General features: G+C 40.3%; 1 protein-coding gene across 1 annotated transcript in view; it reads left to right on the plus strand.

Moving 5' to 3' along the window:
- The window catches only part of eftud2 (elongation factor Tu GTP binding domain containing 2), a 35,833-nt gene that overhangs the window by 10,136 nt on the left and 12,027 nt on the right, over nt 1-13,670 (plus strand). Inside the window, exons 11-26 of the mRNA XM_062050061.1 lie at nt 305-429; nt 1,613-1,676; nt 1,752-1,842; nt 1,928-2,063; nt 2,162-2,289; nt 4,643-4,836; nt 4,926-5,037; nt 5,121-5,261; nt 5,391-5,492; nt 5,590-5,672; nt 6,934-7,020; nt 8,159-8,285; nt 9,401-9,488; nt 12,487-12,605; nt 12,864-12,958; nt 13,039-13,192. Of these exons, the coding sequence (XP_061906045.1) occupies nt 305-429; nt 1,613-1,676; nt 1,752-1,842; nt 1,928-2,063; nt 2,162-2,289; nt 4,643-4,836; nt 4,926-5,037; nt 5,121-5,261; nt 5,391-5,492; nt 5,590-5,672; nt 6,934-7,020; nt 8,159-8,285; nt 9,401-9,488; nt 12,487-12,605; nt 12,864-12,958; nt 13,039-13,192 (1,846 nt within the window). The remainder of the gene's footprint in view (nt 1-304; nt 430-1,612; nt 1,677-1,751; nt 1,843-1,927; nt 2,064-2,161; nt 2,290-4,642; nt 4,837-4,925; nt 5,038-5,120; nt 5,262-5,390; nt 5,493-5,589; nt 5,673-6,933; nt 7,021-8,158; nt 8,286-9,400; nt 9,489-12,486; nt 12,606-12,863; nt 12,959-13,038; nt 13,193-13,670) is intronic.

Raw genomic sequence — 13,670 nt, forward strand, 5'->3', positions numbered from 1 at the left:
AACTTCGGGAGCTACTGGCTAATCTACCTTCAACCTCTGTTGTCACTCACTCTTATTCGCTCTCACATGAGTCCACTGTCTATCGGTCGCCCCCTTGTGGTTGGCTGACTTAAGTTTGAGAACATGCTTGGTTTGAAATGCAGCGGAGCCTGTTTTTGAATTGTTAATATCGCCGACGATCACCCTGATTAAACGTAGCAGCCAAAATCGTGACCACGATTAAAATTCGATTAGCTGGGCAGCCCTACATACAAGCATTTTTCCCCATGAAGAGAGCAATCATTTGTCCCACTTTCTATCTCAGTACTTACTCCACAGATGAGAACTTGGTGGTTTCTCCGCTTCTTGGGAATGTCTGCTTTGCCAGCTCCCAGTACAGCATCTGTTTCACTCTGGGCTCCTTTGCAAAGATCTACGCGGATACTTATGGTGAGACAACACACAATTAACAAGGCTTTGGTTGTATTCTTTTATCATATGTACTGTATGTTTATATGTATCTGTATTATGGATGGGCCAAAATTCTGTATCGCAATATATATTGCCTCCTCTTGCGATAGCGATATATATCACAATATAATATTTGGTATATAAATAATAGAACCATTTCAAAAAGGGTTACAAAGACTACTAATTTAGCTGCTGATGTTTGTGGTGACATAGTGCATCATTTCCGGTTGCATTATTTTCCCAAAAATATTATTAATCTACTTCTTGATTTACATTTATTATCTGGTTACTTTCTGTTGTAACATGATTCTATCTTCACTTCAGTTAAAATGTAATGAGCAGTTATTTTTCTGGGTATCGATCCGATACCAAATATTTACACAGGTAGTATTGGTCATACCAATGCTGATAATGACACTTCAAATTGTCAAGATCAATAAATGATAACATTTTTGGATGGCAGAGTAACAATATAAATTCATATTTAAATTATTTTATTATTCCCTTTTATTACATACAACATGTATATTAGTGTCCATAGTGCAAATTAAGTAACAAATAAATAAAATAGCAAAAACTACTACTCACTCTTTTTTCCAGGGTTTGTAAACCAAAAGTACAAAATATTTTGTGATAATAGAATATATTGTTCTAATCATCATACTATCGACCACATACTGACACTAGGTATCATTACTGTCGATATTTGTATCGATCCGCCCACCCCTGTTTACATTTAAGAGCTGTAGCTTCGCAGATAACTATACTTTTTGTATTATTTTTAGCTATTCCTTGTCCACTAGTCCTCCAGTGATAATGATATTTGTAAGACGGTTTATTTGTCGCCATGTAGTCGAGGATTAGTAATTTAGAAGCTGCACTGTGGCGGTACATTAGCCACTAGCTTGGTAGCAAGGACGCTACATTATGTTGAGGGTGCGCCACACAGCTAGAATGTGTCATCAACATGCATTATCACTGTATATCGATAGTATTAAAAGCTGTATCGTCGGCCAAATATATATCATATATTGTGCAACCCTAATAGGGATGTATTTGTGTGTGTGTGTGTGTGTGTGTGTGTGTGTGTGTGTGTGTGTGTGTGTGTGTGTGTGTGTGTGTGTGTGTGTGTGTGTGTGTGTGTGTGTGTGTGTGTTTGCAGGAGACATCAACTACACAGAGTTCTCCAAAAGACTCTGGGGAGACATTTATTTTAACCCAAAAACGTGAGTGTTCAAACAATGTTTGACGTCAGGGTATTTGTTATCATTCCTTCATGGTTTTGTTTGTATTTCAATCAGACACAAGTTCACCAAGAAAGCTCCCAACAGTAACTCCCAGCGTAGCTTTGTGGAGTTTGTCCTGGAGCCGCTCTACAAAATCCTCTCACAGGTTGGAATATGTCTTAAAAAGAAAAGGAAAAAAAAAATTCCCCCGAGATCCATTTAAGACTAGTTTTTAATGCGTCTCTGTTTAGGTGGTTGGGGATGTAGACACGTCTCTCCCCAGAGTCCTGGACGAGCTGGGGGTTCACCTGTCCAAAGAGGAACTGAAACTAAACATCAAGCCGCTGCTGAGGCTGGTTTGTAACCGCTTCTTTGGGGAGTTCACTGGTATGTCTTTATTTTTATCCTGCCATTTTTTGTTTGGAACGCAACATCTTACAACTTCACTGTGTAATATTGATCTCTAATCTCTCTTCCTCCCGTAGGCTTTGTGGACATGTGTGTGCAGCATATTCCCTCACCACAGGAGGGCGCTCGGAACAAAATAGAGCACACCTACACAGGAGGTCTAGACTCGGACCTGGGAGAGGCCATGGCAGAGTGTGACCCTGAAGTGAGTGCAACGAAAAGTTCCTAGTTTGGTCGTATAAAAACCCAGATGGCATACAAATACAAAGGCAAACTTTTGGCTTGAACTAGGACGATAATTAAAACATTTTGCTGGACAATATATTAATTATAATATAATTTAAAAATTTTGCTGGATCCATCCATCCATTTTCTACAGCTTGTCCCTTTTGGGGTTGCGGGGGGTGCTGGAGCCTATCTCAGCGTTATGATATATTAATAATAATAGTAATACATTTAATGTACGAGTGCCTGTTAAGAAACTTGAGGGCACTTTACAATACAGTATGCAGATAAAAAACAAAACAAAGGAAAATCAGCATGTAACAAACAAATGCAGAACAGTGTAGAGGCAGTTAAAATGAGAATGCAATTTTTAACAGGTGGGTTTTGAGTGTCCTCACCGTGACTGCGTGGGTTCCCTCCGGGTACTCCGGCTTCCTCCCACTTCCAAAGACATGCACCTGGGGATAGGTTGATTGGCAACGCTAAATTGGCCCTAGTGTGTGAATGTGAGTGTGAATGTTGTCTGTCTATCTGTGTTGGCCCTGCGATGAGGTGGCGACTTGTCCAGGGTGTACCCCGTCTTCCGCCCGATTGTAGCTGAGATGGGCTCCAGCGACCCAGAAGGGGATAAGCGGTAGAAAATGGATGGATGGATGGATGGGTTTTGAGTCTGGATTTAAAAGTACAAAGGGAGTCAACATTACGGATGCCAGTTGGTTGGGAGAGTAAATCATTGCAGACAAATATTATTATTGTCTGCCTTATTTTGAGACCAAATTTAACACTAATGTAATCATCATAATAATAATAATGATAATAATGTAATAAATATATAATAATATATAATAAAGCATTCCGCAATAAATTTGTGATTTTTTTTTAAAAATTTTATTTTATTTTTAATTTTTTTTACCATTGTAATTGGAAGGTCAAAAACCTTTGATTATCCTAAATAAATAAACAATAAAAATAAGATCAACTTTTATTCTCCATTAGCAATATTTGCACCTTGAAGTGCAGTCTCTTCCGCTGTTGGAAAAACTAGGTTGGGTGTTTTTGTAATAAATTTTTTTGGACATCTATTTCCAACAAATGTGGCGTACTTTCATGTTCGTCCGTGTTGAGTTCATCTACTCATTTTGAACACTTGTTTGAAGCCAAAACATTCTCACACTATTTGGCTTTGCATTCACGCTTTTTCCTGCTATTTTTTGTTACCTCGTGGTGCTTGTGTGTGTGTGTGTGCGTGTGTGTGTGTGTGCGTGTGCGCGCCTCTGCACACCGGCACAAATATTGTTGGTGACTGACAAGAGGATTCACTACATTCATTTAATTCTGCTATTGAATAAACACGCTCATTTGCTAAAAGCGATACACAGAGTGAAACCTCTTGCACCCTGTTTGAAAGCGAGAGACAAAGAACCAACGAGCACGACAATGGCAATTTATCGAAAACGGCAAAACTTGTCGAGTTCATTTATCGTTGGATTAGTCGATTTATTCAGGCCTACTTTTGGCAACCTTTTTTGTCAAACTGAATCTTTAAAAAATAGGCTGTATGAAAACCAAACGTGTATTTGCAAGTTTGCACAAATTATTTTGTAGCTCTCACTTACATCAAAAACACTCTTCTTACTTATCCATCAATCACACACACTCTTCATTCCACTAGATTGGTGTCAAACTCATTTTAGCTCGGGGGCTGCATGGAGGAAAATCTGTCCACATGCGGGTCGGACTATTAAAATCATGGCATTAAAACTAAAAAATAAAGACAACTTCAGATTGTTTTCTTTGTCTTACTTTGGCCAAAAATAGAACAAACACATTCTGAAAATATAACAATAAAAAATATAGAAAAATTACCGGCAGCGGTAAAGTTTAGATCCATGAAGGAAAAATGAAAGTGAATGAATGTTTATAATTGAATTAATTTACATACGCATAACATTTTTTTTTAATGAATTCAGTAACATTTATGACAACCTTTTTCCAAAACACAATATAGAATGTGAGATATAACAGGATAAAGCATACATTTATCATTTGTTTTCAGAACGGTTACAAAAAAGTGGGACCCCAAAAAGTTACTGTGGGACCCCATTTTTATGACTTGATGGGGTCCCTGGGATCCCAGTATGAAAATTCCTAGCGCTAACACCGATGGAGTATCGGTGCGTGCAAAACAGCAGCAGGCGGCTGTGGCCTGCAGGCAGGTTCCAATACTAATCAAATATCATCCCGGGGGCCATAGATAATTGACTTTGACACATAGGCACTAGAAAGTCTTCTCTCCCAAATTGTCTTTCTTATCCCTTCCCCGTCTTCACCAGGGTCCTCTGATGTGCCACACCACTAAGATGTACAGCACGGAGGACGGCGTTCAATTCCATGCGTTTGGCAGGGTGCTGAGCGGGACCATCCAGGCAGGACAGCCGGTCAAGGTTTTAGGAGAAAACTACACACTGGAGGATGAGGAGGATTCCCAAGTTTGTACCGTGGGCCGGCTTTGGATTTCAGTCGCCAGGTGCGCTTCAAGGCTTTGCCTTCATTTTTGACGGTGAAAAGTTAAAGAGGGGTTCTTATTTAGTTAATCTCACCCCCCTCTTTTTTAAGATACCAAATTGAAGTCAATCGAGTGCCTGCTGGGAACTGGGTCCTTATCGAAGGATGTGACCAGCCGATAGTCAAGACTGCTACTATCACAGAACCCAGGGGGAATGAAGACGTGAGGCTGGTCTTAAATACAAAGTCTAAAAATGCATAATTTTATGTGTGGTTCACACTTTTTATTTTTTACTCCATTTCCAGGCTCAGATTTTTAGGCCGTTGAAGTTCAACACGGCTTCGGTGATTAAGATCGCCGTGGAGCCCGTCAACCCGTCGGAACTGCCCAAAATGTTGGACGGTCTGAGGAAGGTCAACAAGAGTTACCCCTCCCTCACCACAAAGGTACAATTTTACCAATAAAAAACATGATGGAGCAGGACTTGATGAGTTGGTCAAGATAAGCAAATACAACTTAAGTGGCTTCCTCTTAGCTTTAGGAGCTTTAGCTTACATTGTTTATGTGGCCTCCAGGTGGAGGAGTCAGGAGAACATGTCATCTTAGGCACAGGGGAGCTCTACCTGGACTGCGTCATGCACGACCTGCGCAAGATGTACTCTGAGATTGACATCAAAGTAATTTTTACCACTGTTGCCTTTTTACTACATATTTTTAAAGTTATTTTAACATGTCCTTTTCTTTTGTAACAACGCTCGCCAATAATGTCCGCAGGTTGCCGATCCGGTTGTGACCTTCTGCGAAACGGTTGTGGAGACGTCGTCCCTCAAGTGCTTTGCTGAGACGCCAAACAAAAAGTGAGTGTTTAAAAGTGAAAACATCCCTCATTTTGATGCAATCTGTGTAAAATTACTACAATACAAAGTACAGCTAGTCCTTGGGTTACGAGCTCGTTCCTTTCTTAGAACGTGTTGAAATTTATACAGTAGGGATGGGTGATATGGCCTATAATCTATATCACAATATATTTTGCATCTTCCTGCGATAAAGATATATATTACAATATATTATTTGGCATATTAATGATAATAGAAGCATTTCACAATGGGTTACAAAGGCTCCTAATTTGCCTGCTGACATGCAGGAACACATTGTCATTTCCAGTTGGATAATTTTCTCAAAACTATTATTAATCTACTTGTTAATTTACTGTTAAAATTTGGTTACTTTCTGTTGTAAAATGTTCACTTCTGATAAAATGTAATAAGCACCAATTTTTTTCTTGTTTAATACTTTACATTAGTTTTTGGGCAATACTACAAATTTGGGTGTCGAGTTAGTTACAGGGGCAGTATTGATCATACCAATGCTGATACCGATAATTACAATTTTCAAGATCATTGAATGATTCGAATTTTGATCACACTTATAATCAGACAAAAACACAGGATGGTGGTGTCACAATATCTATTAAATATTTAAATTATTTCCTACTATTGGCTCTGATTTAAATCCATTGGTTTTTGCCTTTTTAAAGTCCTCTTGTGTCCAGTGACTTTTTTCTTGAATTTGTAAACAAAAAACAAACGACAAAAAATGTTTGATTATAAAAAAAATATTGATCAAACCACTGTTTCGACTATATAATGATAGTGTAACCTACTATCATTACTGTTGATATTTGTATCTATCCACCCACCTTTGTTTATATTCAAGAGCTCTAGCTTGCGGGTAGCGGTTAGCATGTTTGGCTATTGGCTCCTCCAGTGATAATGAGATTTGTAAGAGGGTTTTATGTTTACGGACGTTTTTAATTAATTTACGGCGGTCCTTTCGTAACCACATAACGCCGTAATAAGGAGTAATGCAAACTAAGGTCCGTGTGTACTAGCACTAAAATAAACATTATTTATTGATACCTCTCAAATGTCTGTATATCTAATGTTGTGGCCAGCAAGTATGATATGACATCAGCGTGTGAATGTGGAAATAGGGTCAAAGTGCTTTGAGTTGAAAAGCGCTATACTAGTGTAATCCATTTACCATATGATATTATCCAAAAAATATGTGTACTGCTGAGAGCAGCCATGATTGACAGCTGTGTGATGTGATTGGCAGGAATAAGATCACCATGATCGCCGAGCCCTTGGAGAAGGGGCTGGCCGAGGATATTGAGAACGAAGTGGTGCAGATCACGTGGAACAGGTATGAGGGAGACCGCTTCGACCATGAAATGTATTTATATGAATTGAAAAGGGCGATTAAGTCTAGGTGTAATGTGCCTTCGGAGTTCGACGCACCTCTAGATTTTTATGTCTGTTAATGGCCTAGAGACTTATGAACGTCGCCATATTTCATCACCTCTATTCTCTTTTATCCCTCGGTTAGCAGGGACAGGCATGTAAGACTGAGACGGCGTGGCGAAGTTGGTAGAGTGGCTGTGCCAGCAATCGGAGTGTTGCTGGTTACTGGGGTTCAATTCCCACCTTCTACCTTCTTAGTCACGTCTGTTGTGTCCTTGGGCAAGACACTTCAAAGCCTTGCTCCTGATGGCAGCTGGTTAGCGCCTTGCATGGCAGCTCCCGCCATCAGTGTGTGAATGTGTGTGTGAATGGGTGAATGTGGAAATACTGTCAAAGCGCTTTGAGTACCTTGAAGGTAGAAAAGCGCTATACAAGTATAACCCATTTATCATTTATTATTTATTTGTTCTTTTATTAACGGCTGTGATTGAAGTATGGCGAGTGTCGAGCGGTTACCTGTAAGACCAAATAGTCTTACCGCAAACTCTTAGGTCCTTTTTTTTAAGCCTTAGAACATTTTTTTGATGACTTTTAATTCAGCAGAGTGTGTTTCCTGGAATTAAATTTAACATTTAATTAAATTGTAGATTTATAGAACGCGCACGCAGGGCATTTCCCTTCTGAAATATTTGGACAGAAAATAAAAGACTGTGTGTTGTTTGGTGGAAAGAATGTGGAGCTTTTTAAAGAGACTCCTCACTGTATTGATCCGCTCACTTACGCTAATTGAAAATCCTCTGAAGGCAGGCATGAGATTTCCTGTCCCTGTGACACTATATATTCATGTGTACGTGTATGTGTGTGTGTGTGTGTGTGTGTGTGTGTGTAAGCACCTCTCTCGTGTGGCAGGGGTCATGCAAGTGCAGTGGTGCCAGAAGAGTGACACACTTCACACCCCATTAGACCAAAACCTCCGCTCTGCACATCCTCTTCCATTAACCCCTCGAGCTCCCCAATCAACCAATCTCCTTTATGTTCCAGCTGACACTTCACGCAAAGCACCTTTACTAACTGCTTCCTCTCTCTCTCTTCACCCTTAGGAAGAAGCTGGGGGAGTTTTTCCAGACAAAGTATGACTGGGATCTGCTGGCTGCCAGGTCCATCTGGGCCTTTGGACCCGACACGACGGGACCCAACATTCTCGTGGACGACACGCTGCCCTCTGAGGTCAGTTGCCTCTCGATAAATGATTTTACTTCCAACCTTATCAAACGTAGGAGAATACAATGGAACCTCGATTTACAAACTTAACAGGGTTCGTACATAAATGTTATTGAATATTGAAGCAAAGTGAATAGGAATAATGGGTTCCAGCCTCGATAAAAGCCCATATTTTAGTGAAAGTTTGTACACTTTTAACACAGTATAAAGTTCAATACAATACTGTATATCAAACAAACATAACAAGGGGGTGATGGACCAACTTTCTATTTAATAACAAAGCCAACTAGCTGAACTGTCCTCCTATGCAGCCGCCCTGCTTACACACACACAAACTGTCACTAGTCCTGTGGTGCACTCAGTTTGAAATCACAAAACTTGTTAACTTTGACAGGTTGCTACAATGATTACAAAGAAATGGATAAATATTGCTTGTTGGTTAATTTTCTTGGCATGTAGCGGAAACGGCAGGGGGCGACAATGGTGTGGATACTGAAAGTTTCAAATCACACACTTCTTGTTTTTGGACTCATATTGCGCAAGCATAACTAGAAAAATGTTTTGAAAAAGTTTTGAAAAAACACTTCAAACGCATACAAAGTGGCACCAAGCTAACCACAGCACTGCTGTGTTGAGTGAATAAGCACCGTAGATTCATGAAACTTTGGTACACTGAGACAAGGTTCATACACCAAAGTACATTTTTATTCGATCTGTGGTTTGTCAATTGAAAGGTTCATACAAAGAGGGTTTGTAATTTGAGGTTCCACTATACTTACAGCTGTGGGGTGTCCAAACTTTTTCCATCGGGGGATATAAAAATGAAAGGATACAAGCTACATTTTGTACATTAAAGATGCCAAAACGTATCCAATGTAGGTCAATATATTCCTGAAAACATTTATATTTGTATCATGAATGACAACGCATATCAGTGTAGTATGTCAAGTAAGTATGAAGAATATACAAATACACAGTTCGCAAAACTATCTTCATGAAATGTAACCATATGCGGTATGTATGGATATAGGAATAACATTGCTCTCAATGTTAAACAGCGCTGTGATCAGGCAGATGAGTCTAAGGTTAAATTATTAAACTTTGTTTTTTGTGCACGGCAGGTGGACAAGGCGCTGCTGGGCTCGGTCAAGGACAGCATTGTTCAGGGTTTCCAGTGGGGCACCAGGGAAGGGCCTCTGTGTGACGAACGTAAGGCTCATCCTTCTGCCCGTTGCACACTTTGGTACAGTTTCAGCAAGTCCTGTAGGCGGAAGGAGTCTGCAAACTGTTGCCAACAAAAAAGACAGTTGTCTGGCTCTGAGAACAAATGCTAATAGCAAAGCATCTTTTATCACTTGTGCTTTATAAAAACAACAAAAACAAAGATGTTGCGGACATCCTCTGATGATTTGTGATGGTAAGGACTGTATGACTTAGGAGCTGCCAATTACTCCCCAGTAGCCAGAAATAGGCATGGGTATCAAATTTGCGACTTTGCAGTTCATTTACTACTATAGTAGTACCTCAACATTGCATTCTCAAAACACTCGTATCTCATAGTAGACCCGCCCATTGAAAGTAATTGAAATCAATTTAATGTGTGCTTGGTCTTCCTAAAACGCCACGCATTTAACTTTATTTATATAAGTTTTAGGCAACACATATAATACTTACAAATAGCATGTACTACAAACAACAACACTAGTTTCATGAAATATTATTCAGCATTTACCTTGGGTAACAGACAGGTAACAATATTGCCGAGGTAACGTATTTGAGTGACGGACCGGAAAGGTCAGTGTTGACAACAGGCTGTATGTATGTATGTATGTAGAGTTCAAACCCCGGCACAGTCATACCAAAGACTATAAAAAATGTGACCCATTACATCCCTGTTTGGCACTCAGCATTAAGGGTTGGAATTGGGGGTTAAATCACCCAAAATGATTCCCGGGCGCGGCCACTGCTGCTGTTCACTGCTCCCCTCACCTCCCAGGGGGTGATCAAGGGTGATGGGTCAAATGCAAAGAATAATTTCGCCACACCTAGTGTGTGTGTGTGACAATCATTGGTACTTTAACTTTAACTTAATGTGTGTGTACCAAAGGTAATGCTTGATTGTCCAGTTTAAATCAGGGGTATGTTGAACAAACTGTAACACAACACAACTCAATATTTTTAGGGATAATTGTCTGTGTTAGGATGTTTCTGGCTGAATGGCGCGATGGCTGGCTGTAGTTCTCGTGACGCGGACCGACGACGCTGCGGCGGGGCTAGCTTGCTGGGTCCCGATCGAATTCCGCGAGTACCGATTCAGGTCAAATCAAACGATAACATATTCCAATATCTTATGTTGCATGTGTAATGTCTCGTCCAGTTGCAGACTTGCCACTGGCTCAAGCACTTGGCGGGCAAACAGGTGTTCGTAGCGGACTGCCTCAAGTTAATGTTATAATTTCCCACACCAACAAAGCAAGTATGCCTAAGAGAAAGCGCTCAAAATTAAGGCTACACCAGGGGTCGGAAATCTTTAGCATGCAAAGAGCCATTTGAGCCCTTTTCCAAGCAAATAAAACCCACATAGAGCCGCAAACATTGTTTGATCCCTAAAATGACGATAACACCACTTATAGTTTCATTACACTTACGCTATAGCGTTTATAAAATCAAACACTAGACAGAAAACGACTCACATGGGTGTAACGAAGCAAAGCACCAAATTATTTTGAACACTTGAGACTGAGAAGTATAACAAAATCAAGATATAACAACTGCAGAGCACCGTCATCAGTTCAGTGTTTAACAAAAAAAAATGGAGAAGTTATTACATACAAACAACAATTTATTACCAAGTGAACACACACAAGCACTGGAAATTGGTACCGCTGAGTACCGGTATCGAAGAAATGTGAACAGTACCCATCCCTAGCCACAAATAACGATGAAAATGTAAATTGACCCTGTTTTAAAAGTGATTTAGCTGATTAAAAACATTAATTGGCACAGTGTGTCTGTGTCAATTCACACACTTTCATACCTAAAATTAGCTTTTTGAGTGCATAATTGCACACCGAAACCAACAAGGTACATGCAGTGTGCAGTTAGTACTCAAACGTTGCACTAAACACTAACCAAATGATGAGCGTGCAGAGTTTAAGTCAAGCCACCTTGGATCTTGGTTACAGAGCGATAAGGGGATGGGGTTAGCTGAAGTGGTTGCAATCCACAGTTAAAAAGGAAATAAGAAAAGGAGTTTAGTTTATTATTTCTTCGGTCACTGGTCAACAAAATAAACAAACAGTTTTACATAAACAAACAGTTGTACATTCATAAATTTAAAATGTTGCAGACCGAAAGGGTTTAGGCTGAAGTTGAACACTTATTGCGCCTAACCCTATAAACAATGTAAAATACAAGATGAGCTTCCAAAAATTATAACATTTCCTTTGCACAGCATATTATAAATACACCTTGTACACAACATAAACACTGTTCAATTATATACACAGTAAAGACATGTGAAATATCCTTGTACATGTGTTAGTTAACCCTTTGTACCAATTATATACTACTTACAAACAATTATACTTCCATTATTATTTATATCCCACATTTAGTTTGTAATTAACATTGATCATAGTATTAACTACTGTGTTGATTCAAGAGTGATATATTTTTCCAAGACATTGGTCTTAAAGTGTTTTTTAAATGTGTGAATGGAGCTGGAACATTTTAAGGAATCATCCAAGCTGCTCCACAGATGAACCCCACTGACAGAAACACATCTACTTTTTAAGCTCGTTCTTATGTTTGCTGCAAGAAAGACAGCTGAACCTCTGAGGTCATAGGGACTCTCCCTAGGTTTGAACCTCTCCTATAGACACCCAGGCAGCATGTGGTAATGAGCTTTGTACGTCACAATAGCAGTGTTGCGGTCAACAAGATCGTGCAGTTTTAATGTTTTTAATTTAATAAACAGAGCATTGGTATGGAGGAAGTAAATAACGACACTAATCGATTTAGGACCAAACACTGTCAAAATTTCCACCGTCAAAACTACAGTATGCAGTGTCCAGAGCGTATTTCTGGAAGTATTGATGTGAGAGGCTAATATTTGCCCAGCTTAACTACTTTGCACCTCATGCTTGAGTGTGTAGAAGACTCTCTCCTTCCTTCCTCCTCCTAAATCTTCCTGTCCTGCCATCAGCCATCAGGAACGTCAAGTTCAAGATCCTGGATGCAGTCATCGCCCAGGAGCCGCTGCACCGAGGAGGGGGCCAGGTTATCCCGACCGCCAGGAGGGTAGTGTACTCTGCCTTCCTCATGGTGAGCTCATAGAAACCCCGACGCCCCACCCACTCCTCTCCCGTCTGCCATTAAGACTGTCTTTCTTTAATGTTCCATTACCTTGATTGCGCTTTGCATTTTTGCTGACCATCGGTCTCTTTAATTGTGGCGCGGTGACGTTCCTCTTTGGCTCTGTCTCCTTCTCTCGTTTTGACCGCGTGTCCATCATGGGTCACCTGTGCATGCATTACATGGTTACCTAAAATAAAACCAATCATATGTTTTTTTGTGTTGTAGGCCACTCCGAGGTTGATGGAGCCTTACTACTTTGTGGAGGTTCAGGCTCCGGCTGATTGTGTGTCCGCTGTCTACACGGTGCTGGCTCGGAGAAGGTTCGTCTCTGTTCTGATCCATTGGAACATCATCCACGCTGATCTGTCATTCGCTTATCAAACGTTCCGCCATCTCACAGGGGCCACGTCACTCAGGACGCGCCGATCCCAGGCTCTCCCCTATACACTATCAAGGCTTTCATCCCGGCCATCGACTCCTTCGGCTTCGAGACCGACCTTCGCACTCACACGCAGGGGCAGGCTTTCGCTCTGTCTGTCTTCCACCACTGGCAGGTACGGGTTAGCGCATCTTGTTGAATGACATGTTTTCTTTTTCTTTTTTTTTTGTCCTGTCCAGCTTCTCAGGCAAATCATATTGTTGATGTAGATGCCCGTATCGGCTGTACAAATTTACTTTACAAAGGAGAAGTGTGTGATACTTCTCTTGTTGCCTTATTTGTATTCAACTTTATTAAATGGATTTATATTATATTATTATTTGGTGCAGCCGGGCCGGAGCAGGAGGGGATAGAAAGAGGAAAAAAAGGAAGACAGGGGGAAATTGTGGGGACGAGGGGGATAAGACAGAGAGAGGACAACAACAACAATAGCAAACACAACAATAACAACAACAATAGAACAACATCAGCAAATATGATATGTACAAATGTGATAGTAAAAGTGATAGCAAAGAAGCAGTTAGTGAAATAAATAATACAGAAATGACAATGAACATTATTACACTACAAATGGAGCAATACAAATACCAATA

Source organism: Entelurus aequoreus, linkage group LG06 (genome assembly GCF_033978785.1).
Source record: "Entelurus aequoreus isolate RoL-2023_Sb linkage group LG06, RoL_Eaeq_v1.1, whole genome shotgun sequence".
NCBI classification, from domain to species: domain Eukaryota; kingdom Metazoa; phylum Chordata; class Actinopteri; order Syngnathiformes; family Syngnathidae; genus Entelurus; species Entelurus aequoreus.